Below are 22,477 nucleotides of genomic sequence, written 5' to 3' on the forward strand. Positions count from 1 at the left end.
GGTCCTCTACTACCGTAGGTTTCTGCATCTTTTTTCCCCACCTAACAGTTTCTCGGTGGACTCCCTCCAAGGAATCGGCTTCATCTCTTGTCAGCTTCTCACAGGCTTGGATTTCCATCTGTGAAGGGTCACGGGAACCGAGTCTTGGTGAGGATTTCAAGACGTGCCTTCCTGACTCAGAAGAGCCAAGGTGACCTGATCTGATGGGTTCAGGACCCCAACGCTTAATCAAAGTGTTAAGAAATCAGAGTCCGACCCCAACAAATCGGATCCCAACACTTAAGTACCTCTCTTGAGGAGGCCCCTTTCCTGTACGTGCAGTGGGGGACGTTTGGGCTGTCTGGAGCCCTGTCGGGAGGCAGTGGTGGTAGGAGGTTGGGACGACCGGTTGACTTCCACCATGTGCGTCTTTGTTACTGGAGCATCTAGGCTGCCCCGGAGCGGCTGGCGTGCTTCGGGACCGGCACCCTGGGGCTACGCGCCCGCCCCACCGCGGGCGGTAATCATCAGCCGCGCACCAGCTCCGACGCCGCTGCAGCCATTACCCCCGGCTACAGCTCGCAGCGCCGGGAAGCTTCCCAGACCCCCATGGAGTCGCCGATCGCTGGATTCCAGCAGCGGCCCGAGTCTCCACCCACTGGAAAAATTCCTGCTCCGTCCCTCCCTCTCTCCTCCCTCGCGCCGCAGCCCGGGCTCAGCCCCGACTTCCTGCCGGGCGCTGGCAAGCCGCGCGCGGGCTGGGGGTCCGCGGGGGCCGCGCTCGCAGTTGGCCGCGTCCGGGGCTGCGTCCCGGGCCGCCAAAGGGCTGGCAGTGGGCGGGAGCAGCCGGCAGCCTCGGCCTCTTCCGAGAGCGACTTTCAAACTCGCGCCCGCGTCGTCGCTGCACCTGGGAAGCCTCGCGCGCCGCGCGTGCCGGACCCGGCGGGCGGCCACCGCTCGGTGAGTGCCCCTTGCTTCTCCCCTCTCCTTCTGCCTGTGCAGCGGGCGGAGTGGCGGTGCCCGGAGTCGCTCGGACGCCCCCACCTTCCCGGGACACCCGCCTAGCCCCCTGCGGGCTGAGGACTCCGGGCGGCCGAGGAAGGCCCGGGGCTGCGTTGGCTCCTCCCAGGCGACCCTTGGGGCCGAGGGCTGGAGAGCCGGAGGCTCGTGCAAGGAGGCGTTTTCTGTCCTTCAGCCCCCACCCCGGAAACAAAAGGAGCGAACGCGCGGGGCGGCTCCGAGGCTCAGTTTGAAACCCGGGAAGCCCGCGGTGCTGCGCCCACCCACCCCGCTGCGCGCTCTCTTTCCCGAGGTCTGGTCCTTGCCCCGGACTGTGGGCCGGGCGGGCCGTACTCTCCTGGGAAGGTCCTGAGCCTCTGGTCCTGGGAGCCTGAGAGGCGCCAGCAGGCTGTTCCGGATTGTGCCACACGGTACTGGCTCTTGGGATCTCAGCTCTTGTCCTGGAGGAGGAATTAGAGTGGTGCCAGAAGCGGGGTGTCCGGGAGCGGAACTCACTGAGGCCACTGCCTGCCATCATCTACCTAGACCTCGCCCACTCCTCAAATCGGTTTGGTTCATTGCTCCATATTTTCAGCCCTTTGGTTCGGAAAGCTAGGATAAGGAGTGCAAACTTGAAAATTCAAGAAAAGTTTAGATACCTACTTTTATTCTTTGAGGGTTGGAGGGTTTTTGAAAAAACGGAAGAACGGGTTGGGAAATATTATGGTGGGAGGCTGGAGAAGTGTGGCCCCGGGGTTGGGGGAGGGGGCGGTGTTAATGGCTGTTGTTTCGTCTCTGAAGACACTTGCTAAACTGTTGGCAAATGATAGGTCCTTGCCTCTGCTCTGGGGCCCCCAGGAGGCGATCCAGACCGCAACACCCGACAGGGAATCCTGGGGTTGGGGGTTCCCAGTCTCCCCAGCCCTGTCGCGGCATGCAGCCCAATCACACCGACCTTGCTCAAGAAATAATAAGCAGGGAGAGTAGTGACAGCCCCCAGAGGGCTCCCTGCTGAGCAAATCACCTGCCTCCCTTCCGGAAAGTGCCTTTCCAGCCCCTCCTCTGCTGCACTGGGAGTGGAATCCGCGTGATTTATCTGGGAGTACCTCACCTCAACCATCCCCAGCAGAAAACCTAGGGAGTAAGAACCAACGTGTACCCCTTCTCTCTGTTACTCACCCCATTTGCTGCTGTCCTGGGACACTGCATCTCCTTCTACAGCTGCTGATAATACTTTTGCTGCCCCTGCTGCCTCTACTCCCTTAGGGGAGGGTTGGATGCTCCCTGGGCTACCTGGGTATCTTGTTCTGGGGATGGGGCAAACCTAACCCTAGAAACAGAAAGGGGTTTACATAGAGCTTGAGGGCTTTTCTACTGCCTGTATTAGAAGTGTAGCAGCAGGAGAGTGGAAAGAGCCCCAGCCTGGGTGCCCAGCACAGGATTTTGCCTGAGTTCTGGCTCTACTGCATGGCATCAAAGGTTGGTAGAGTCTCTTGGGCTGGAAGGCATCTCAGACTAGCCTATGCCGCTTACATGAAGGCAGCAGAGCCCAGAGATGTGAGGTGATTTGAGCCTGGTCCCTGTTGGCCAAATAGAGACCAGCACTCCGATCTCCCCACTCAGTCTAATCCATGCTTTTCCCCCCATGACCTAGGCACGTCACATATCTTTTCTGACTCAGTTTTCACAAGGGTAAAGTGGGGTATGTGCCTGCTTTTCCTCATAGAGGTTGGGGCGAGCCACCTGTGTGGAAAGTGCTCCATAACTCCCATACAAAATAAAGGGCTCAGCTGTGGCTCAGAGGGGCCCTCTAGAGCTTATAATTTCCTAGGTTTGTCTCACAAGTGCCACAAGGAAGGGTAGATTCCAGGAGCCAACGGTGAAAGTTTACACCCCTGGCCTGTAGTGTGCAGCTCCAGAGTAAACATTTGCCTTACCAAATCCCAGGGTCACTGTGTTTACACTGGAGGAGGCCAAAGGCCGTGGCCTGAGGGATGACGGGTTGGAGGGGAAAAGGGCTGTGTTCCAGAGTATGGTTCACCCCTTTACCTCTACCTTCCTTTGAGAGCCTTGTGCAGGCTCTGGCTCCAAATGTGAAGGGTTCCTACAAGCCCAGGCTGGAGCTGGCCGGGGGATGGGGGGGGGGGGTTAACTGTGGAGCCATCTAAGCTATTTTCTGCTGTTAGAGGCTGAGGGGACTCTGGGCTTTGGGAGTGTGTTGCCTTTGCAGCTGCACTGAGAGCTGTTTTCAGCTCCTCTTTCGCCCCCCTCCCCCATCCCAGGCTGCCCCTCCTGCCCAGGCCGCTGCTCTGTTCCGCCTCTCAGCCCAGCTGCAGGTCCATAGGCCTTTGTTCCGGCCTGCCCTCCCCAGCAGAAGCCCTCAGGCTGGGGCCCTGGCAGCTGAAAATCACTGGCCAGCAGGAGGTTGTACTGGATGGAGTGCAGAGGACCTGGCAGACCCTCATTTCTTCTAGCACGGCTCATCTTGGGGCCCCCAGCTTGCCCCTGGCCAGATTCTCTCACTGTCTTTTCTCATCCCCTTTGTTCCCCTCAACGGATGGATCATCCTCTATTTCTTCCTATACTTGTGCCTGTTAGTTCTATTTTAAAGCATTCATTCATTCAACAGTTTTACTATATATGAGTGCTAGGCACAGGAGACATAGCAGTGAACAAAATATATATACACACAACAATCATTGACCTGTGGAGTTGAGTTCTAGTGAGAGAAGCTGACAGCAGGATAAATAATTGAAATAGAAAGCATTTTAGTGATAAGCAGAAAAATATGATAGGGAGGGTAGATGTGAATCGTGGAAAGGATGAGATGATGTTTTAGATGGGGTTGTCTGGGAAGCGACCGGAGGAAGGTATGTTCGAGAGAATGCCCGAAGGAGACATTTCCCTTCATGTCTGATTTCCTTTTCTTGAAACCCTGGTCAAGCTACACACTGCGGAACTGGGTGGACTTGGGTTCAAATCCAAGCCAGGCAGCTTACTAGTTGTGGTGCTACCCCCCTTTGTGCCCGTGTTTCTCGCATGTAGAATGAAGTTAGTCATCATACTAACCACGTATGGAATTGTGAAAGTGAACAATGAGACTATGTATGTTAAGTGCTTAGCACAGCTTATGCAGCTGTTCCATAAATGATAGTCTAGTTATTTCCCCAACCAAATTCTGCAGGGGTAGCCTAAGATATTTAATGCTAAGGACTGTATATGGGAAGTTTCTATTTCAATTTTTAGGCAGGAATGGGGGACTAGAGGGAGGTGAAAATAGAAATCCTAGTTATTGCAGACTTTCTGTTTAGTGAGGTTTTTCTCCATGACCCTGGACTCCTGATAGTGGAAAATGTGGGACTTGAAGGTGTGTGCTGCTTCCCCAGGTGACTGGTGGGATGGTGGGCAGCCCTCCCTTTGCCTGGAATTCCCTGTTTCCAACCAGCGCTAGTGAATCACACCTTAGTCTCTGGCCTCTCCACTCTGCCTCACACTGGGAAGGCTATCCACACCTCTCCTCCCATCCCCAGTGTCTATTAGATAAGTTTGGCTATGGTGAGGGGGGAAGGGAGTGGGAGGATGAGGCAGGGGCTGGAGAGCTGGGCAGAAGGCAGGAGGGAGCTGTTCCGGGGAGCCTGTGGAGGTGGTAGAGGATTCTGATGAAGGCTCAGAGGCAGCCTGGAAAAAAGTTGTAGGAAGGGTTCTCATGGACCAGAATTTAGAGTGACAGGACGGACAGACACCCGATGTCAGAGTCTAGCTCTCTGCTCAACTCTGAGCAGCTGTCCACCGCTTCCCCTCTCAGCTGGAGGTGTGACCTCAAAAGGGAGGAGCCCATCTAAAGCCGCAGTGAGCGGTTTCCTGGGGGCACTGCCCTGGCTGGGCAGTGGAGGGTGGGGCGGAGGGAAGTGGTCATCAGCCAGACCACTCCCCTGGAGTGCCCTCGCTGCACTCTGCAGGCCAGCCGGGCAGGCCCTATGGTGAAGGAACTTTTAGGGCCTGCCTGTTGGTGCATGGAGGCAGCTAAAGCTAGATATAATCTGGCCTCAGAGGAAGTTGCAAGGAGGGCCCTGAACAGCCCCAGACACTTTTGTCGCAGCAGAGAAAATAAGAGGGAGTTGATTAGCCTGTGATTGTAAGGAGGTGCATCTAGAGATGCTGGCCGCCTGTTTGGGGGTCAGCCTCTCTGGGATAAAGCCTGGCCTGTCAGCTGAGTCTCGACTGTGTTCTTGTTTTGGTGAAACGTTCTCTGAGGGCAGGAGCTCTGCTTGATTCCTCTTTGTCCCACAGAGCATCCAGAACAGTAGAAAGGGAAATCAGGGCATGCTGAGCTTGCTCTGGTGTCCTATCCTGAGAGGAATCTGGGCTTGGTGGTTTCAGCTACTCTAGCTTTTGCTCCACGAAGTTAGGGTGAGGAAGGCAGTGGTGGCAGTCAAGCCCAGCCTCTGGGGCCTGTTGCCACGTGGGAATGCAAGCTAAGGAAGAGGAGGGGTGGTTTGTAGTCCTCTTGCTGCCCTCTGGGGAGGGAGCCTTGGTTTAAGCTCAGAGAAGGATTTTTTTAAGGACTCTTAACTCCCCACCGGGCTGAGCCGACTCGGGCTGAACACAGGACCTGAGCAACGTTCCGGTAGATGCAGTGGTGGCTGTGCACGTAGCCTTTGGGAAACGCAGTTTGAGGGTTCTCGAAGCACGGTTGGAGTTGCTCTGATTATTGCTGGAGCCTGGTTGAGAATGAGAGAGGATGCAAGAAGAGGAAGTCAATTTTACTGTGGTATCAGGGGCCCAAGAGGAGAGATGGGTTCTACAGGTACTGGAAGCTCTTAAAAAACTCATCATCATTTACTATCCAGGCTGCGAGACAGTGTGTGTAAGTGTAAATCAGAGTTCTTGAGTAATAATAGATGGCAAGTGCTTATTGAAAGGAAAAGTGAACAGTATTTAAGCTGCCTCTACCTATTCTGCACATGGCTACATCCCCTGTGCTCGCTGCATTACAGTACATATTTGTTGAATAATAAATATTTATTATTTATTAATAACAAAACCATGTGATGAAACCGTAGGAATTAAAGAAATTCTCCTGCTCTCCACAAATGTTCTATTCCTGACTGAAAGTGCCCAGGATATAAGATTCTAAGAAGGTAAACTGTGGTCAGCTGCTCTGGCAGAGAGGCAGGCAGACCTGTATTCCTCCAGCCTGGAAAAGTGGAAGGGCGCCTGGGGACATTGGGACCAGTCCACCCAGGCCTCCGGCATTTGCCCGCAAGTGGGCAGTAGGGTGTGCTTGTAGTCTTCAATAGAGTTCATCCCATAATATGTCCCGTAAATTGGAGGAACATCTCTCCTCGCTTCCTCAGGACTTGGCCGCCCAGCAGCCATGTGTATCTGCATGCAGCCAAGTAGGTCTCAGAGCAGCCAGGACTCAAGTCCACTCCCCACCCCCCCCTTTTTTTTTTACACCAGTCCCCTCAGACCCTGTTTAATTTTTATATATAAGCTGTGTCATCCTATTTCCAAGCCCACAACTGAAAGGAAGCTGCAAAGAAAGGGTGTAAAGAGACTGGCATTGAGAGGAAAAATGACCACAGTACAACTGAGTTGACCGAGATCAAAAGGCTATGAAAACCCGGGAATCATTTATTTAGGGGGAACAGCTCGGCACACGTTGGCCCTTGCAGGAAATTGTCATTTTGATAATTGATGCAACAACATGGGTGCACCTTGAGGATATTATGCTAACTGAGATAAGTCAGACAAAGCTAACAACCATATGATTTCACTCATATGCGTGATATAAAACTGAAACTCATAGACACAGACAACAGTATGGTGGTTACCAGTGGGAAGGGGAGTGGGGATAGTAAAGCATAAAGGGGGCCAAATATATGACGACTGATAGAAGATGAATTGACTTTGGGTGGTGGGCACACAGTGCAATATACAGATAATGTATCACAGAAATGTATACTTGAAACTTATATAATCTTATTAACCAATATCACCCTAATGCACTTAATTTAAAAGATTAAGAAAATTGATGATTTTTGCTGGTAATTGTAACCCCAAGTCATCAAGAAAAGGTTAAATTATGTTCCCTTCACTCTGTTTAGGAAGGAAATGGATAGCATATTTTTAAAAGGTTCCTGCCCTGGCTGACGTGAGCCTGGATTGAGTGCTGGCCTGCAAACCTAAAGGTTGCCAGTTCGATTCCCAGTTAGGGCAGATGCCTGGGTTGCGAGGCAAGTCCCCTGTTGGGGGGCGTGTGAGAGGCAATGGATCAATGTATCTCTCACACATGGATGTTTCTCTTCCTCTCTCTCCCTCCCTTCCCATTTCTCTAAAAAATAATAAATAAATAAATAAAATCTTTAAAAAAGATTCCCAATCAGATTGATTAAATTTTTAAAAATGTTAATACTTAATATTTTCTCAACAAGGCAAAATAAGTGGTGTTGCCCCCACCCACAGATAAGGAAGCTCACAAGGTTGGTTGCTTGTCCAGAATCACTCAGCTAAGACTTGGGGGTGAGGTTGAACTTCTGAGTGACTCTGGAGCACCTGCTCTCAGCTCTATAGGGACCCAGACTGTTCTGAAATTCCTCACGCTCTTGAAAGTGGGGCTTTTGGGGCAGCTCTGTGTGCAGCAAGTCAAGGTTTTATTGTGTTAACGGTAGAGCTAGGATGGGTCCACCTTAATTTGGCTACACCCAAGCAGACTGCCAGTTATTCCAAAGGGCACTTGCCCTAGCAGCAACAAGAAAGCTTTCAATACATGTACATTTTAAGCACCTGCCTGAGTGCCACATAGCACTTTCTGAGGCCAGAAAATGACAGGGAGGAGCTACAGCTTCAAAAATCCCAGGCCTCTTTCCATGAAGAGCTTTGTTCCTTTGTTTTGGTTCTGGATGCTGCTGAAAGATGCTGTGCTATGCAGCCTTGGCACTGGTTGTTCCCGTCGGTCTCCAGGGTGACGGGTCGGGCCCCTGCATAGGAACCTCTCCCCACCATGTGCCTCCCCTCCAGATCGGGCAAGGGGTAATTTTATGTCTACTTCTCATTTATTATAGAGATAGAAAGTGACATTTGAAGCTTCCTTTGTCTTTCTCCTAATCCCATTCTCTTCTTTCCCTCCCCAGAAGTAACATTCTTCTGAATATGGTGATTATCATTCCTATGCATGTTTTTATGCTCATTATTGTAATCTGTAAGTAATTTATATGTTATGTTGTTTAGTTTTGACGTGTGTTAAATGCATTCTTCTTGAACTTGCATTTTTTATTTAACAATTGTGTCCATATTTATCCATGTTGATATATTTACATCTAGGTTATTTATTTAACTATCTTTTGGTGTGTATTGTGTAATTAAATCATAGTTCTCTTATTCATGGATGTTTAGGTTTATTCCTATTTTCACACCACTATAAATAATATTGTATGGAACACCCATTTGCCATTCTTCCCTGTGCTTTTTAAGATGCTGCTGCCCAAAATAACGCCCCTGAATCATTCATACCCAATGCATATTTTTCCTGGAAACATGAGAGCTCCTATTTCAGTAACATGTGGATTATAGCTTTTAATCTAGTAGGTATGAAATGGTACTTTTAAATTATATTATAAATTGGTTTTTAAAATTAGGAAAGGATGGGTACTTTTCATGTTTATTGGCCAGTCATGTTTCTTTTTTCTGTGCCTCTTTGCCCTTCACAAAAAAAAATTTTCTTTTTAACTAGGTAATACGTCCATGATCCAAACCCCGAAAGGGAACACAGTGAAAAGTTTCCCACTCACAGTCCCTAGCTCGCCATCTCCCCACCCTGCGACATGTTCCAGGTTCTTGTGTATTTTTTCCGTTTTAATTTCTGTTGTCTTTCTCTTGTTGATTTTTAGGAATTAAAAAAATATATATGTTAAATAACTCTTTTGCAGGTCATATTCATTATATATAGTTCTGGGTTGTCTTACCTTTATTAATGTCATTTTTCAGAGGGATGTTTTAATTTTAATGTCAGATTTACTAATCTTTTGTTTGTACTTTCTGTGTCTTGTTCAAGAAATCCCTTCCAAGTCTAATTTTATAAATCTACATTTTAATATGTTGTTTTAAAGTTAACTTTTGCTTCCCATCCTTACATTTTAAATTCACCTGGAATGTGTGTGTGTGTGTGTGTGTGTGTATTGTTTATATTTTAAAGTATATACAACACTGGTTCTGAAGCCTGGCTCCACGTTAAAGCTCAAGAGGAGCTCTCGAAAAAAGTACTGCTCTCTGAGCCTCATCTCGGGTCAGACCAATTAAACAGAAATATTTGGGGTGGGACGGAGGCGTGGTTATGAAACGTCCCAGGTGATGTTTATGTTCAGCCAAGGGTGAGAACCACTCAGCCTTGAAAGATGGAACTGATTTTATTTTTTCCCCCCAGAGGAATGGCCAGTTTTTCCAGTAGTAGTTATTGAATAGTCTATATTTTTCTTTACTGACTTGTTACTTTTAAGATTTGATTGATTTATCACTTTATTGAGATATGTTTTACGTGTTTAAAATTTACCGATGTAAAGTATATAGTTATTGGTTCTTAGTATATTCACAGAGTTGTGCAACCATCACCACTGTCTTATCTGAAAACATTTTTATCAAAAAAACCCTGTACCCATCAGCCCTAGGCAACCACTACCCTATTTTCTATCTCTATGGATTTGGCTCTTCTGGACATTTCACATAAATGAATTCATACACTATGTGGTATGTTGTGACTATTTTCTCTGTGTGTGTGTGTGTGTGTGTGTATGAAGAAGCATAGCATACATGGGGTTCAGTACCACCTGTGGTTTCAGGCATCCACTGGGAGTCATGGAACATATAAGGGGGGGACTATACTGTATATTAGTTTCTGGTGTACAATACAATGATTCAGTATCTGCATGCACTACAAAATGATCACAGTAAGTCTGATATCTTTTCATTTACTTGATAATGTCCTTCAAAACCCAAAAAGTCTTTTTCAAGATTGTTTTGCCTATTCTTGGTTCCTTGCTTTTCTGTACAGATTTTAGGGTCATCTTGTCAATTTCCACCAAAATGCCACCTGGAATTTTGATTGCGTCTGTAGTTCAGTTGGGCGAGTCTTGCCAGACTGAAGAGTGTTAACTGTCCTGATCCATGAGCATGGGCTATCCTCCCATTCATTCAGGTCTTTACTTTCCTTCAGCAGTGTTCTGTGGTTTCCAGTACATCTTGCACTTCTCTCGTTAAATACACTCCAAAGTATTTTATGCTTTTTGCTGCATAAAATACTTTTGGGATTGTTTTGTTTCTTAATTTTACTCACTGCTAGTACATAAAAATAGACTTGATTTTTTTGTATTGATCTTGCATCGTGCCATCTTGCCGACCTCTTGTGAGTTCTAATAGTTTGTAGTGGATTCCTTAGGATTTTCTGTATACATAAGATCATGTCATCTGTGAAGAGAGATGGTTTTACTTTTTCCTTTTCAATCTGTATGTCTTCTTCTTGCCTAATTGCCCTGGCTAGATCTCCAGTACAATGCTGAGTAGAAGTGTCAAGAAGGGGGACATCTTTGTCTTGTTCCTCATCTTAAAGAGAAAGCATTCCACTTTGTCCATTAGGTGTGAAATAGCCTGTGGGTTTTTCTGTAGATGCTCTATCTAAGGTTGGGGATGTTCCCTTCTATTCCTGGTTTGTGTGGTGTTTTTATCATGGAAGGGTGCTTGATTTTCTCAGTGTTTTTTCGGGGTCTGTTGAAATGATCAGGTGGTTTTGTGCTTTATTAATAACCTAGGATTATATTAATTGACTTTCAGGTGTTAACCCAATCTTGTATTTCTGGGGTAAATCCACATAGTCATAATGTATAATCTTTTTAAAAAATATGTTGCCAGATTCAATTTGTTAGTGTTTTGTTGAGGGTTTTTCCTGCCATATTTATAAAGGATATTGGACCGCAGCTTTTTTTCCTTGTGATGTCTTGTCTGTTTTTGATATCAGGGTAATATGGCCTCATAGAATGAGTTGGGAAGTATTCTTTCCTCTTCTATTTTTGGGAAGAATTCATGAAGAATTGTTGTTAGTTTTTCTTTAAATGTGTAGTAGAATTCACCAGGGAAGCCTTCTAGTCATGGGCTTTTTTTATTGGAACTTTAAAAATGATTAATTCAGTTTCTTGTTAACAAGTTTCTTCAGATTTTCCATTTCTTTCCTGAGTCAGCCATTGGTTTGTGTCATTCTAGGAATCTATTTCATCAAAGTTTTCTAATTCATTAGCATATAATTATTCATGTTATTTCCTTATAATCCTTTAAGATAAATATATATATATATATTTTTTTAATCCTCACCTGAAGACATTTTGTTTCGTTGCTTCTAGAGAGGAAGGGAGAGAGGAAGGGAGGGAGAGAAAGAAGCATCGATCTGTTGCTTCCCGTTCGTGCCTGGACCAGGGATCTGGGATCCAGGATTGAACCCACAATCTAGGCATTGTGCCCTGACTGGGAATCAAACCTGCAACCTTCTGGTTATGGGAGGAACCACCTGAGCCACACACTGGGCAGTGTTCTTTTTGTTTTTAGTGTTCTGCATTTTTACAGTGCATGACATGACTGAATGTGAACTTTGAACCCTGAGGATGGGCTCACCCTCAGATTGAGTATGCCCTCTGTCTGAGGATGAGCCCATCTTCAGTTCTGGAAAATTCCTATATGTTCTGTCTTTGAAAATCGCTCTTCTCTATTCCTTCCTTTTTATTGTGGAATTCTGTGAACCTCTATGTCTCTTGATATTTTCTATCTCAGGATGATTTCCTCCACTTTTTCCCCATTTCACTAACCTGCCTTTTGGGTTTTAAATTTTAATAATGTATATTTCATTTCCATTTGGTACTTTAGATTCCCCCAGAACTTTGCCTGTCTGGCTGCTTCTTGTCACACGGATCTCTCTCTGCTTACGAGCCATCTCGAAAAGCCTTCTCAGGCCTCCCTACGTAACAAAGTCCCGGACTCCCATCACACTCTCTGAGCTATTTGTCCACTTTTTGTGGCCTTCTTCCCAACTGGAGCGTTAGTTCTGTGATAGCCAGGTTTGTCTCATTCATTGCTATGTCCTCAGCACCTGGCATAGGGTTTAAACTGACAGTGAATGTGAGTGGGTTTGCATTGTCCTGTTTCAGACAGGAAGTCGTCTCAGCCCCACTTCTGCAGCTTTCAGAGAGGAGGTGAACAGTTGGGCGCTCATTCCCAAACCTTTTTCTGTGTCTCCACTGGGCCGGCTTTTTCTCCCATCCTAAGAGCCCAGAAAACACCATTCGTCTTGTGTGCCTCAGCCTCCTTCTGGCGAGTGTTTGCACAGCTGCCAAAATCGGTACTTGTATGGGGTTTGTATGCTGAGGACCAGGGGGAAGACAGGGTACAAAAGCCCAGGAAGATGTGGTCCTCCTTACCTTTAGGAGGCTGTAATTGAGGTGAGTGGACAGGGCACTCTCAGAAAAGAAGATACCTGCCACTCACTGAGCCACATACAGATTAGTGCCCCCACTGTGAGACCCCCCAGGTGGAGAAAGGCAGCCTTGTGCTTGTTCCTGATCATCTTTTTTTTCCCCCTTTTAAGGTGTGCATTTTATTGAACTGGTCTCAAGTCAGTGTACAGGTAAGCCCACCTCAACCCACTCCCAGGGAGACCAAAAGCCTTCATACATCTCAAGTTGGGGGACCACGGTGGCTGACCATTATCCCAGGTCATCTTAGGCAGTTGCAAAAGTGGCTTGTGGAGGCATATACGAGTGAGTTATGAATTCCTGGGTGACTCTGTTTTGGCCTCTTAGGTTACCCCACCGTGTAGCCACTTGTTCTGGAGCCAAGTGCTACTAGCCCAAGGGCATTCCCATGCGGGGGACTGCGGGATGACACCTTTCTATTCCATCCTAAGGGAGCTGGTGTTGGGGAATGAATTTCCCCCTCTTACCTCACTGTCCAGTCCTGGGTAAGTGAGTAAATCGCTCTTGGTCATAGGGTTGCTGTGAGATTACACAGAGAATGTGTTTAGCACAGTGCCTGGCTCACCCAAGTAAAATGCTAGTTGACAGTATTCCAGTTTGGCATCTTGGGAGCTACTTGTGCCTCAGCTTCCTAACCTGTATGCAGGTAATGTAATAATACCTGATGCTCACCTGCCCCTCCCCTCTACCCCTGGTTGTTGTTAAGGACTGAAGTGTTAATGTCCTCCGGCTTTGCGGGCCTGCAGTGGGGGAGGAGCTGCATAAATGGAGTATTATTGCGCTGGTGAATGATCTGGCTTTGTTATGTGTGTTCAGTACTTGACTTCCTGCTGTTAGTGTTCCCCGTGTTTAATTGCTGGAGATATTTGTGTGTCCTCAGTAGTGTGGTGCTCACCTGCCTGGCTCTGGTCTCAGTCCCTGCCCAGTGGGGACCTGCTAAGTTGGAGCGGGACGCTGCATTTCCTCTGTGAGGGGCCTCCCAGGAATCAGGAATGATAGAAATGCAGAAAGTATGACCCACACGCAGAACTGGTTCTGAATAGGACATTTATTGGAGAGGTTTTGCAGGAGGCGCAGGCGCTGTGATTCCCCAGGCTGTTGGTGGCAGCTCTCTGCTCGCCCCAAGCCTGTTAACTGCTCAGCTGCCGGTGCCTGTGCGGAAGAATGCAGCTTCCCGGTCCCACGCAGCCCTCTCAGTGCTCAGATGGGAGCCCTTTTGAGAAAAGCAGTAGGTACCCAGCTGGGGTCAGGCCAGGGGTGCAAGTGGGACGGGACTGGGACTCTGTCAACTCCAAGCTTTACCAGACCCCTCCCCCCGACCCTGCCCCACCCTGCTGTGTGAAACCTGGCCAGCCACAGGCTTTGGGTCAAAAGGTAGGTTTCTCCCTTGGGGGTTCGGACACTGAGGTCCTCACAGGTGCAGGTGCAGGAAAGACCGCTGGTCCTCTTTATCCTGCCTGGCTTCTAGTGTGGATTTGTCCGTCTTGGCTGGGTAAGGGCATGACTGTCCTGTGTCCTTTTTAAGGGGACCACAAATGATTCTGCTAGGGGACATTCAGAGTTGGGTGGTTAGAGAAGGGGCCCTTCCCGGAGCGACCCAGCACACTATTACACATGCACGCATGCACCCACATGCACCGGGAAAAGCGGGGTTAATCACTTACTTCTTCCGGGACTTTCCCTTTCCCAGAATCCACACAGGGTTGTTATTAGATAAAATCAAGTAGTGGCAGGTGGAGCAGGTGAACGGAAGTCCTCCCCAACCCTGTCCTGTCCTTGATAGATGCCAGCAGGCAGGGGCAGTTCTTACCACGCCAGTGTCCACCACATCTAGAGCTCTGGGAGCAGGGAGGTCTGGGGCAGATCCTGGCTTGGCTATGTCTTTCAACTTGAATCAAGGCCTTGCTTTTCCAGGAGCAGCACTCTGCTGCCTGGGCCCAGCCACTCCATGCCATGTGCGCCCCCTCTCCCCAGAACATGGGGTTTGGTGACAGCTGCCCTCCTGCCCAAGTTCAGGGCTGTGTAGCCTCTCAGCTGAGGGAGAAAGTGCCTCTCCTCCCACTTGGGAACTGGTTGGATGAGTTTTCTGGGCCTCCCCCGGTGAGGCCCCTTAGAAGGAAAGGCAGGGATCTGAGGGGCTGGGGGTGGGGCAGGGGCCCTCCTGGGCTCTGTGGGGCAGAGATGCCCGAGGGGAAGTGTGGGAGGCCCTGCTCTCTGAAGGGCTGGCTGCCTCTGAGAACTGACCTTTGGATCTGAGTCTATAAGGCCTGCCTTGGAAGTCCTTTTCCTAATTTCTCTGGGTGAGGCACCAGGCCCAAGGCCAGTGTCCAGGACAAAGAAGTGGTGTCCGCTGGAGCACTTCTCTTGGTGTAGTGCCCCAAGAATGACAAAGGCCATGGCTGTTCGATGGATTGAAGCCCTTCACAAAAGGGGGCTGCTTACATTTACACGCTTTCTGATTGCCAATGCTTGGAATTGGAGGGGAAATTGCCCCTGGGGGAAATTGCGCTGCCCTGATGGCAGCCTTGCTCCCTAAATCTAAGTGTATGCCGACCCCTCCCCCAGTGGTGGGGGGAGCTAATGGCCCCAAGTTTCAATGGGAGATTCCCTTCCAGTAAGTCCTGTGTCTCAGCTTTCTAGAGTAGGTGTTCTCGTCCTGCTTTTAGAAGCATCTACCGTGTTTTTCGGACTGTAAGATGCACTGTCCCCCCAAATTTGGGAGGAAGTGGGGATGCATCTTATAGTCTGAACGCAGAGTGCCTGGCTTGTGGGGGTGGGGGGGGCAGCAGTGGGGCAGGGTCACATTTTTTGCTTCAAATTTTTTTCCCCCTATTTTCGTCCTCTAAAACCTAGGTGCGTCTTATGGTCTGGTGCATGATATAGTCCGAAAAATACGGTAACCCCAGGTAGCTGCACAGCCTCACATTTATTTGGGGATTCTTCCTTTGTTCCCCTTTCACAGGGGTTGGAATATGCCTCATTCTTTCTTGCAGATGCTCCCCAGGCCTCTCTCTTTTTCCTCGAAACTGTCCGAATGGTCAGCACCTTCTTGGGCCTCTGGGTTCTTGAACACTCTGGTTATCTGGACACCTACTGCCATAGCCCCGCATGGCGGTTTGTACCTTTTTAAGGCCCATTCGTCTCATAGAGCCTCGGCTTGGCTCCACCTGTCTTGGTGGTTGTTCCTCCAGCCCTGGCTCAGGTGTGTCCTTTTCCATAAAGCCATTGCCCATTCCTTCAGTCTGTCCTTGGCCTGCCTTCCAGCCTAGCCTCTCGCTGCCATCTGCCCAGGTCCTTGGGTGGTCCAGGTCCTTTAGGGACTTGACTTCCCCACGCTGCTGCCTTTGCATCAAATGCCCTCAGAGATCTCTTCACCTGGCTCAGTGGACTGAGCACCATCCTGTGAACCGAAGGGTCACCGGTTCAATTCCTGGTCAGGGCACATGCCTGGGTTGTGGGCCAGGTCTGTGGGTGGGTGTGTGTGAGAGGCAGCCAACCGATTGATGTTTCTCTCGCACATCACTGTTTCCCTCCTTTTCTTTCTCCCTCCCTTCCCCTCTACCTAAAAATAAATAAATCTTTTCTAAAAATTAAGAAAAAATTTTTTTAAAAATCAAGTGGGACTTGCCCAAGGCCACACACAGCCGGTAAAGTGGAGGAGCTGGGGTTCAAGCCAGGTCTGCTTGACTCCAGATCCCACGGGTCCATGCAGTGCATTCAGCCTCTGGGCTGTGTGGACCCCCATGCACGCCCACGCATGTGTATTCATTCTCTCTTCCTCTGCTGAGAGCTCCAGGGGACCTACTGGGGCCCCTCTGTTCCTACTTGTTTCCCACTGAGATTCTCCAGTGCCTTTGAACCTGGTGAAGCAGTGAATGCTGCAGCTCTTGAAGGTGTGGCTCCTGTTTCCTCTGTACCCCCACCCCAGCCTAGAGGCCTCAGGTCAGGCAGCCCCTTACGGGGGGGCGAGGGGCTACAAGATGGCTCATTGGCAGGGCTGGGTCCCTGAATATTGCTGATCAGGAGCAGTGGTCCTGTGAGCCTTTGTGACCTAGAGATGAGAGAGGTGGGCCCTCCGGGAGCAGTGGCTCTGCCTATGACTTCTAGCATTGACTTTGACTACTCCATCTTCGGGAACGTTGTGTCATTTCCCTGCTTAATGACAAGTAGTGCGGGGAGCCGAGTTGATGTACCCTGGCTGTGAGCTATAGCCATTTCTAATCAGCAATAATTGCTCTCATTTGCCTTTAGTACATGTCTCTGAAACCTCCGGCTGGACTGCGTTTCCGGCATATTCATAGAGGGACCTTATTGCAGTTCCTTCTCCAAACTCCGAAGTAGTCCCTTGGCCACTTTCCTCCTCCTCCTCCCAGTTTTTTGTGGCTGGTCACTTAATATAAGGCATGGCAGGGCAGCTGGGCCTGTGCTCTAGACCTTTGACTGGGGCCCAGCAGGACGGGACTGGTGGGGTGAGCGAGCAGTCACCACTCCTGGGTGCCTCTTGGCTGACTGGACATTCACTGGCAAGTGACTGATGTGGAAACCCATTAGTCCAGGAGGAAATGGCTGAGGCCTTGACTGTGACCACTGTTTATCTTTCATCTAAGGGAGTGGCGAGGTGCTCCAGGCACAGTCTCGCAGTCCTTCCAGCAGTCATTTATTGAACAACTAGTGTGTGCTTTGCCTACGGGGGTGAAGGAAGAAGATGGGAAAGAAGGCCCAGCCCACTGGGTTTTACTCTTTAGTCCAGAAGAAAAGCTTACATATAGGAACCCCCAAGGACCAGTGTTTTAGACAATACTCAGGGCCATTAGAATGTAAAGAAGTGTTTAGTAATGGTGTCCTGTGGCTGCTGTAACAACTCCACAAACCCAGTGGCATAAGACATTTATTTTGTTACACCTAGGAGGGCAGAAGTTAGCCTGAGTCCCCAGGGCTGTGTTTCTTCTGGAGGCTCCGGGGGACAATTTGTTTCCTTATTATCCTTCCCAGCTTCCTGAGGCTGCCTGTGTCCTTTGACTTGTGGTCCCCTCCCTCCATGTGCAAGGCCAGCAATGTAGCATCTTTATCTATTTCCCTCTGTCCCTCTGCTTCTGTTGTCACATCAACTGCTGAGTCCTGCTGCCTCCTTCTTACAGGACCCTTGTAGTTACATCGGGGGACCCCCAGATAACCTAGGGTAACCTCCCCATCTCAAGATCCTTAGCTTGAGCAGTCTCTTGCCATGTTAGGTGACATCCACAGGTTCCTTAAATCTAGGGATTAGGATGCGATATTCTTGGGGGATGGGTGGGCATTATTCAGTCTACAATAGGATGTGTGTTGGGGGGGTTGGAAACGGTTGAGGAGGCCTTTCTGAAAGAGGTGGTTTGACCAAATTTGTGCAGGGAAAGAGGGTCCAGGGCATATTCCAGGTTTGAGGGATGACATGAGCCATGAACAAATACTGGGATTGTGCGCTGGTGGGACCGTGAAGTGTGGGCCAGCGATCTTCCCATAGAAACAGGATGCCAGGGGCTTTCCTTTCCTTCCAGGGCCCGGCCAAGTGGTTTTCTGGACTTAAGTCTCTAGGCCCAGACTTCCCCCCAGAATTCACATGAGAGAGCTCCATCGGCAGTTATGATCCTTTCCCTTCCCTGCAGCTGCAGTCCTGCTTGGGAGACCCAGCCACACGTGGTGGCCCCCTGCAGTTCTTGGGCAGTGGGAAACTCACGAATTCACGAGGGAACATGAACTTGAGCCAACTGGGCAGAGTTTGGGTGGCCCAGAAACTCTGGTCACACTGTTTGCACAGCCTCTGACAGTTAGGATACTCACATTCACTCTCCAGGGAGCCTTCCCTTGTCTTTGTGGGTTTTAAGGGTGCTTAGGGCCCCTGAGTCTCTGGGGAGGGGAAGGAGGGGCAGAGTGACGGAACAGGCTGTGTAAGGGGCAGAGAACCAGGCCCTCTCAGGGATTCTCCTGGGGAAAGCCTGGGGTTGTAGTGAAAGGTGGCCTCCTGCTGGTGTGACCTCACTCAGCTCTGCCCACTCTCTGCTGGCCGGGGAGCCTGTGGAGAGAAGTGCCTGACCGTGATGCCGGGCGGGTGCGTGGAAACTGGCCGGCAAGAACGGGCTTCTCCTGGGCACAGAGTTGGGGAGCAGCGTGGCGTGTGGCTGTGCTGAACTGCGGGCTTGAGCGCAGTGAGCGACTCGGGATCTCAGCTGAGATCTCTGTGGAGGTTCACATTGCTTCTGGCCTGGAAAAGGTGGAAACGTTGTTTGGAAAAGTTGTGGTTTTTCTTTATTGCTTCCTTTTGGTACCATCTCTGACAAGATTCTGACGGTGGGGTTAGGGAATGGTCCTGGAGAAGGTCAGGGGTGGCTGTTTGGCTGCCTTAGTTTGGAGACCCTGTAGAACATAGTTGAAAGACCCTGGGAGGCAGTCTGCAGTCCCTGGGGAAGGACATGGCCCATGTGCAGGAACCAGGTGAACTTCCTTTTCCCCTACATGGCCTATGCACTGTGGAGCAGTTACCCCCCTCCCCCCTCGCTCCTTTCCTGTCTGCCTCCAAAGCAGGTGTGGTGTGTCAGGCTTCCACTTCTTGGGTGTGGGGTGAGAGGATGACATCAGCCTCCTCCGCACCTGGACCCAGCCTCCCTGAGCTGAACTGTTTTCTGGGAAGCCTCCAGAGCACTGGCCAGCACAGAGGGCTCACCAGCAAGTGTCCCTTCCCTCTCCTGCCTTCTCAGCCCACCGTTGGGGGAGGGTGGGCCAGCAGGGAGTGTTGCTGAGTCCTGGGGGTTCCTCAGGATCAGAGAAGCAGAGGTCCTTTAGAAGGTGAGTGCCTCTGTGAGACCTTTTTTTCTGCAGTTGGTTAGGGGGAGCCGTGTCCTATTGCCTCGGTGGCGAGAGGCCTGAGGACGGAATGTGGAGAGGGGGGCAATTATGGATTTTGGGTGGTGTCATTTTCTTCTGGGAGGCAGGGGCTGGGTCAGACTGGGGGCGTGGTGCCTGAAGCACAGTGGGGAGGGGGAGGGTGCAGTCTGGTGCTGTCAGCTGTGCTGGGCATCCTAGGGGCCTGCTGCAGCCTGCTTGCCTCCTGCCTGGGGCTCCTCAGGGAAGGTCCTCGTGAGGGGAGGTGGACACCTAACAGGGATGGCTTATGTTTCATTTAGAGAAAGTTTAACAAAACAAAACAAAACAAAACACCCCATCTCCCTTCCTCTTCTGCCCCCAGTCTCTTAAAGGCGTGTGTCAGCATCTTCTTGGGCCCTTCATAAGGAAAGGTCCTAGGTGACCTTGTCAAAGGGGGCTTCACAGGTCTGGTGTTTGAAATGGTTTTCTAGAAGACCGATTTGCTGATTGATGATTGACAGGATTGGTTCATGTTGAGAGATGGAAGAGGTCACAGCGGGGACACAGGTACGGGAACTGGAGACATGGTGTCGTGGGACGGGGTGATCGTGAGCATCTGGCTGGAGGGTTTGGCGGCCGTCTGCCTGGTGCCTCCTTCTGTAGGCTTCGACTTCCGCAGCAGACAGTGCCTTCCAGGATGAGTTCGAAGGCCCGAGTTCTGATCCTGGCTTTGGGGTGATTCTTACTCTGCGAGGTGATGCTCAGTGGAGAGGAAGGAAGGGTCGGCTCTGCCCAGAGGCTTGTGGGAAGTTGATACTTGAGCTGTCTCTGTGAGAGCCTAAACCACACACACAGTCATGGCCGGAGCGGGCTTCTGGGACCAGAATGCCCTCAAATGCAGTGTTCTGGCTCTTCTACGTCACTGTCAAGTGGGGCCTATTCACAGACACCCCCGGACTGCGCCTTGTTTGCTCTTCATCCCTCTCGTCGGGGTCTCTACATTCATTTCCGGTCCTCCTACCCAGGAGAGAGAGCCTTGTGATTCTGGGTCTCCTGGTCACTGCCCAGCTTTTCTCATCATCCAGGGAATTTACAGTCTGACCTCATGACCACCTGCTTTTTCCCTTCTCCATGACCTGTGATCTTTGACTTGGAATGTGTATTTTACTATGTTCTAACAGGAGGGTAGATGGCCGCAGAGTAGCAGGTCTAGATATAACTGTAAGGAATCTTTAACACTCAGCCCTTTGCCTTCGTGGGCCTTTGGGGGATAAATGAATGTCACGTCAAAAACCCTGCCCTGACTGGTGTGGCTCAGTTGGGCGTCGTTGGCGTCATTCCTCAGGTCAGAAGGTCACCAGCTTGATTCGATTTCCCGTCAGGACATATACCTGGGTTGTGGGTTCAATCCCGGGTCGGGGCACGTACAAGAGGCAGCTGATCAATGTTCCTCTCTCACATCGATGTTTCTCTCCCTCTCTTTTTCCCTCCCTTCCCCCTCTCTAAAAATAAGTAAAATCTTAAAAAACAAAAAAAACAACCCCTGCTCTTTCAAGTCTTAATATAATATGTCTCCCATGGCTTATGCTGAGGCAAAGCCGTGGCATTCAGGGTTGTGACTAACCCTTTGTCTGTGGTCCTGGCTGGTGTGAAATCCATGAGGGAGGCAGGAGAGCATGAACACGGGAGCCTGAGTTCAAGTCCAGGCTCTACTACATGCTTTTCTTGTGGCCTCAGTTTCTGCATCTGTAAAATGGGGATAATTATAGTATCTACCTCATAGAGTTTTTTGGAGAGATAAGTGTCTGTAGCGCTTAGAACATTTTAGCTGTTATGCTTGGTGTTAGTCCCAAGAGGAGCTGGGCTTGCAGGCAGGTAGCTACGTTTAATCAGAGAGTTTTTCTAAGTAGGAAAGTTACTTCAGTTTCGGAGCTTGAAGTGTGCCTATGTTGCCCTGCGGTCTCAAAAGAGTGACCCACAGAAGGTATCCTTTAGAGATAAGCCTCCCTGAGAGAGTCTGTGGGGGGGTGATGGGGGCTGTGACCTGGCCAGCTGTGAAATCCATCTGGGACTTGGGCCTTTTCCGTTTAGCATCCCTCTAGGGGCTGGCTGACCCCAGGCCTGTTCTGGGAAATGTCTTAGGCCCCACAAGTCCTTGTTCCATGGTTCCAGCTGGGACTCCCTGACAGGGAAGGGAGGGGTAGAGAGGAGCTGGGGGGGGGGGCATGCCCGTGTGTGCAACGTGTTTTGAAGGACACCAGAGTCCCACAGGACTGGGGCAGAGTATGGGTCTTTGTCTGTCTTTGTGCTAAAATGACATGGTATTAGCCTGCCAGCTGGTCGTGTAAAAAGGCCTAGCTGGTTCATTGTGAAGGCTCTTTTGAAGAGGGAGGAAAAAGCAGCAATGCTGCATTTCCCCGGGGCTCTCCTCTGAGCAGCTCAGTTCCACCCAGAGGACCCTGTTGATTAATTCTCCTTTGGTCGTGCCTGAAAGGAGGGAGAATGCACGACTGGTCCCAGCGCTGCCGCCCGTGTCCTCATCTGCAAGCCGGAGGCTCACACGGAGTACCTTGCGGTGATCCCCTTCCCCAGCTGAGACACACAGGGACGAAGCCCTGTGCTTGAGAGGTCCCTGCTGGACGTGCAGGGATGGTGAACAGGTCTCGATGCTCCTGACTTGGCTTTGTAGAAGCACCAGTTTATTCACCACCATTATTCGCTGGCCAGATCACCCTTAAAGCCCAGCCCTTAGGTCACTTACAGTCTAGGGTAGGGGGCGCAAACTCCTCACAGTCTCATGCAGGGAGTGCTAGAGTAGACGTAACCCTGGGTGCTGAAAGATTATACAGAAGGTGCCCCAGGTTTGGTTCCTGGGAAGGTTTCTAGAGCGGGGCGGCTTATAATCTGACCCTGAGTGTTGGGTGTAAGTGAGGCCAGGTGGGGGAGGGGCTGTGTGGCAGGGGGTGGATGGGAGGAAGTAATGTCCAGGCATAGAGAACATTTACAAAAGCCAGAGCTCGGGGGTGTGGGCACAGCTGGGGGCTCTGGTTCCAGGTTGGGACAGAGGCACAGAAAACCGGTGGGGTAGGGGTGGGGGGTGACAAATTCACAGTTACTGGAGTGACAGTACCTTCTAGGTCCTTCTCATAGCT

The 22,477-nt window shown here is 50.2% G+C and overlaps 1 protein-coding gene across 8 annotated transcripts in view; it reads left to right on the plus strand.

Annotated features, from left to right (window-relative positions):
• The first annotated feature begins 459 nt into the window (after positions 1-459).
• The window catches only part of PLEKHG3 (pleckstrin homology and RhoGEF domain containing G3), a 38,404-nt gene continuing 16,386 nt past the window's right edge, over positions 460-22,477 (plus strand). The window contains exons 1-2 of one of the 8 annotated variants that reach the window (XM_053927631.2): positions 460-939; positions 12,602-12,640. In XM_053927631.2, coding sequence (XP_053783606.1) covers positions 589-939; positions 12,602-12,640 — 390 coding nt within the window. In that variant the 5' untranslated portion in view covers positions 460-588. Of the gene's footprint in view, positions 940-1,209; positions 1,410-1,435; positions 1,547-12,601; positions 12,641-19,287; positions 19,308-22,477 lie in introns of those variants that run through there. The other 7 variants (XM_053927633.2, XM_053927634.2, XM_053927632.2 and 4 more) reach the window with 7 other exon arrangements.

This window comes from Desmodus rotundus, chromosome 7 (assembly GCF_022682495.2).
Source record: "Desmodus rotundus isolate HL8 chromosome 7, HLdesRot8A.1, whole genome shotgun sequence".
Classification (NCBI taxonomy): Eukaryota; Metazoa; Chordata; class Mammalia; order Chiroptera; family Phyllostomidae; genus Desmodus; species Desmodus rotundus.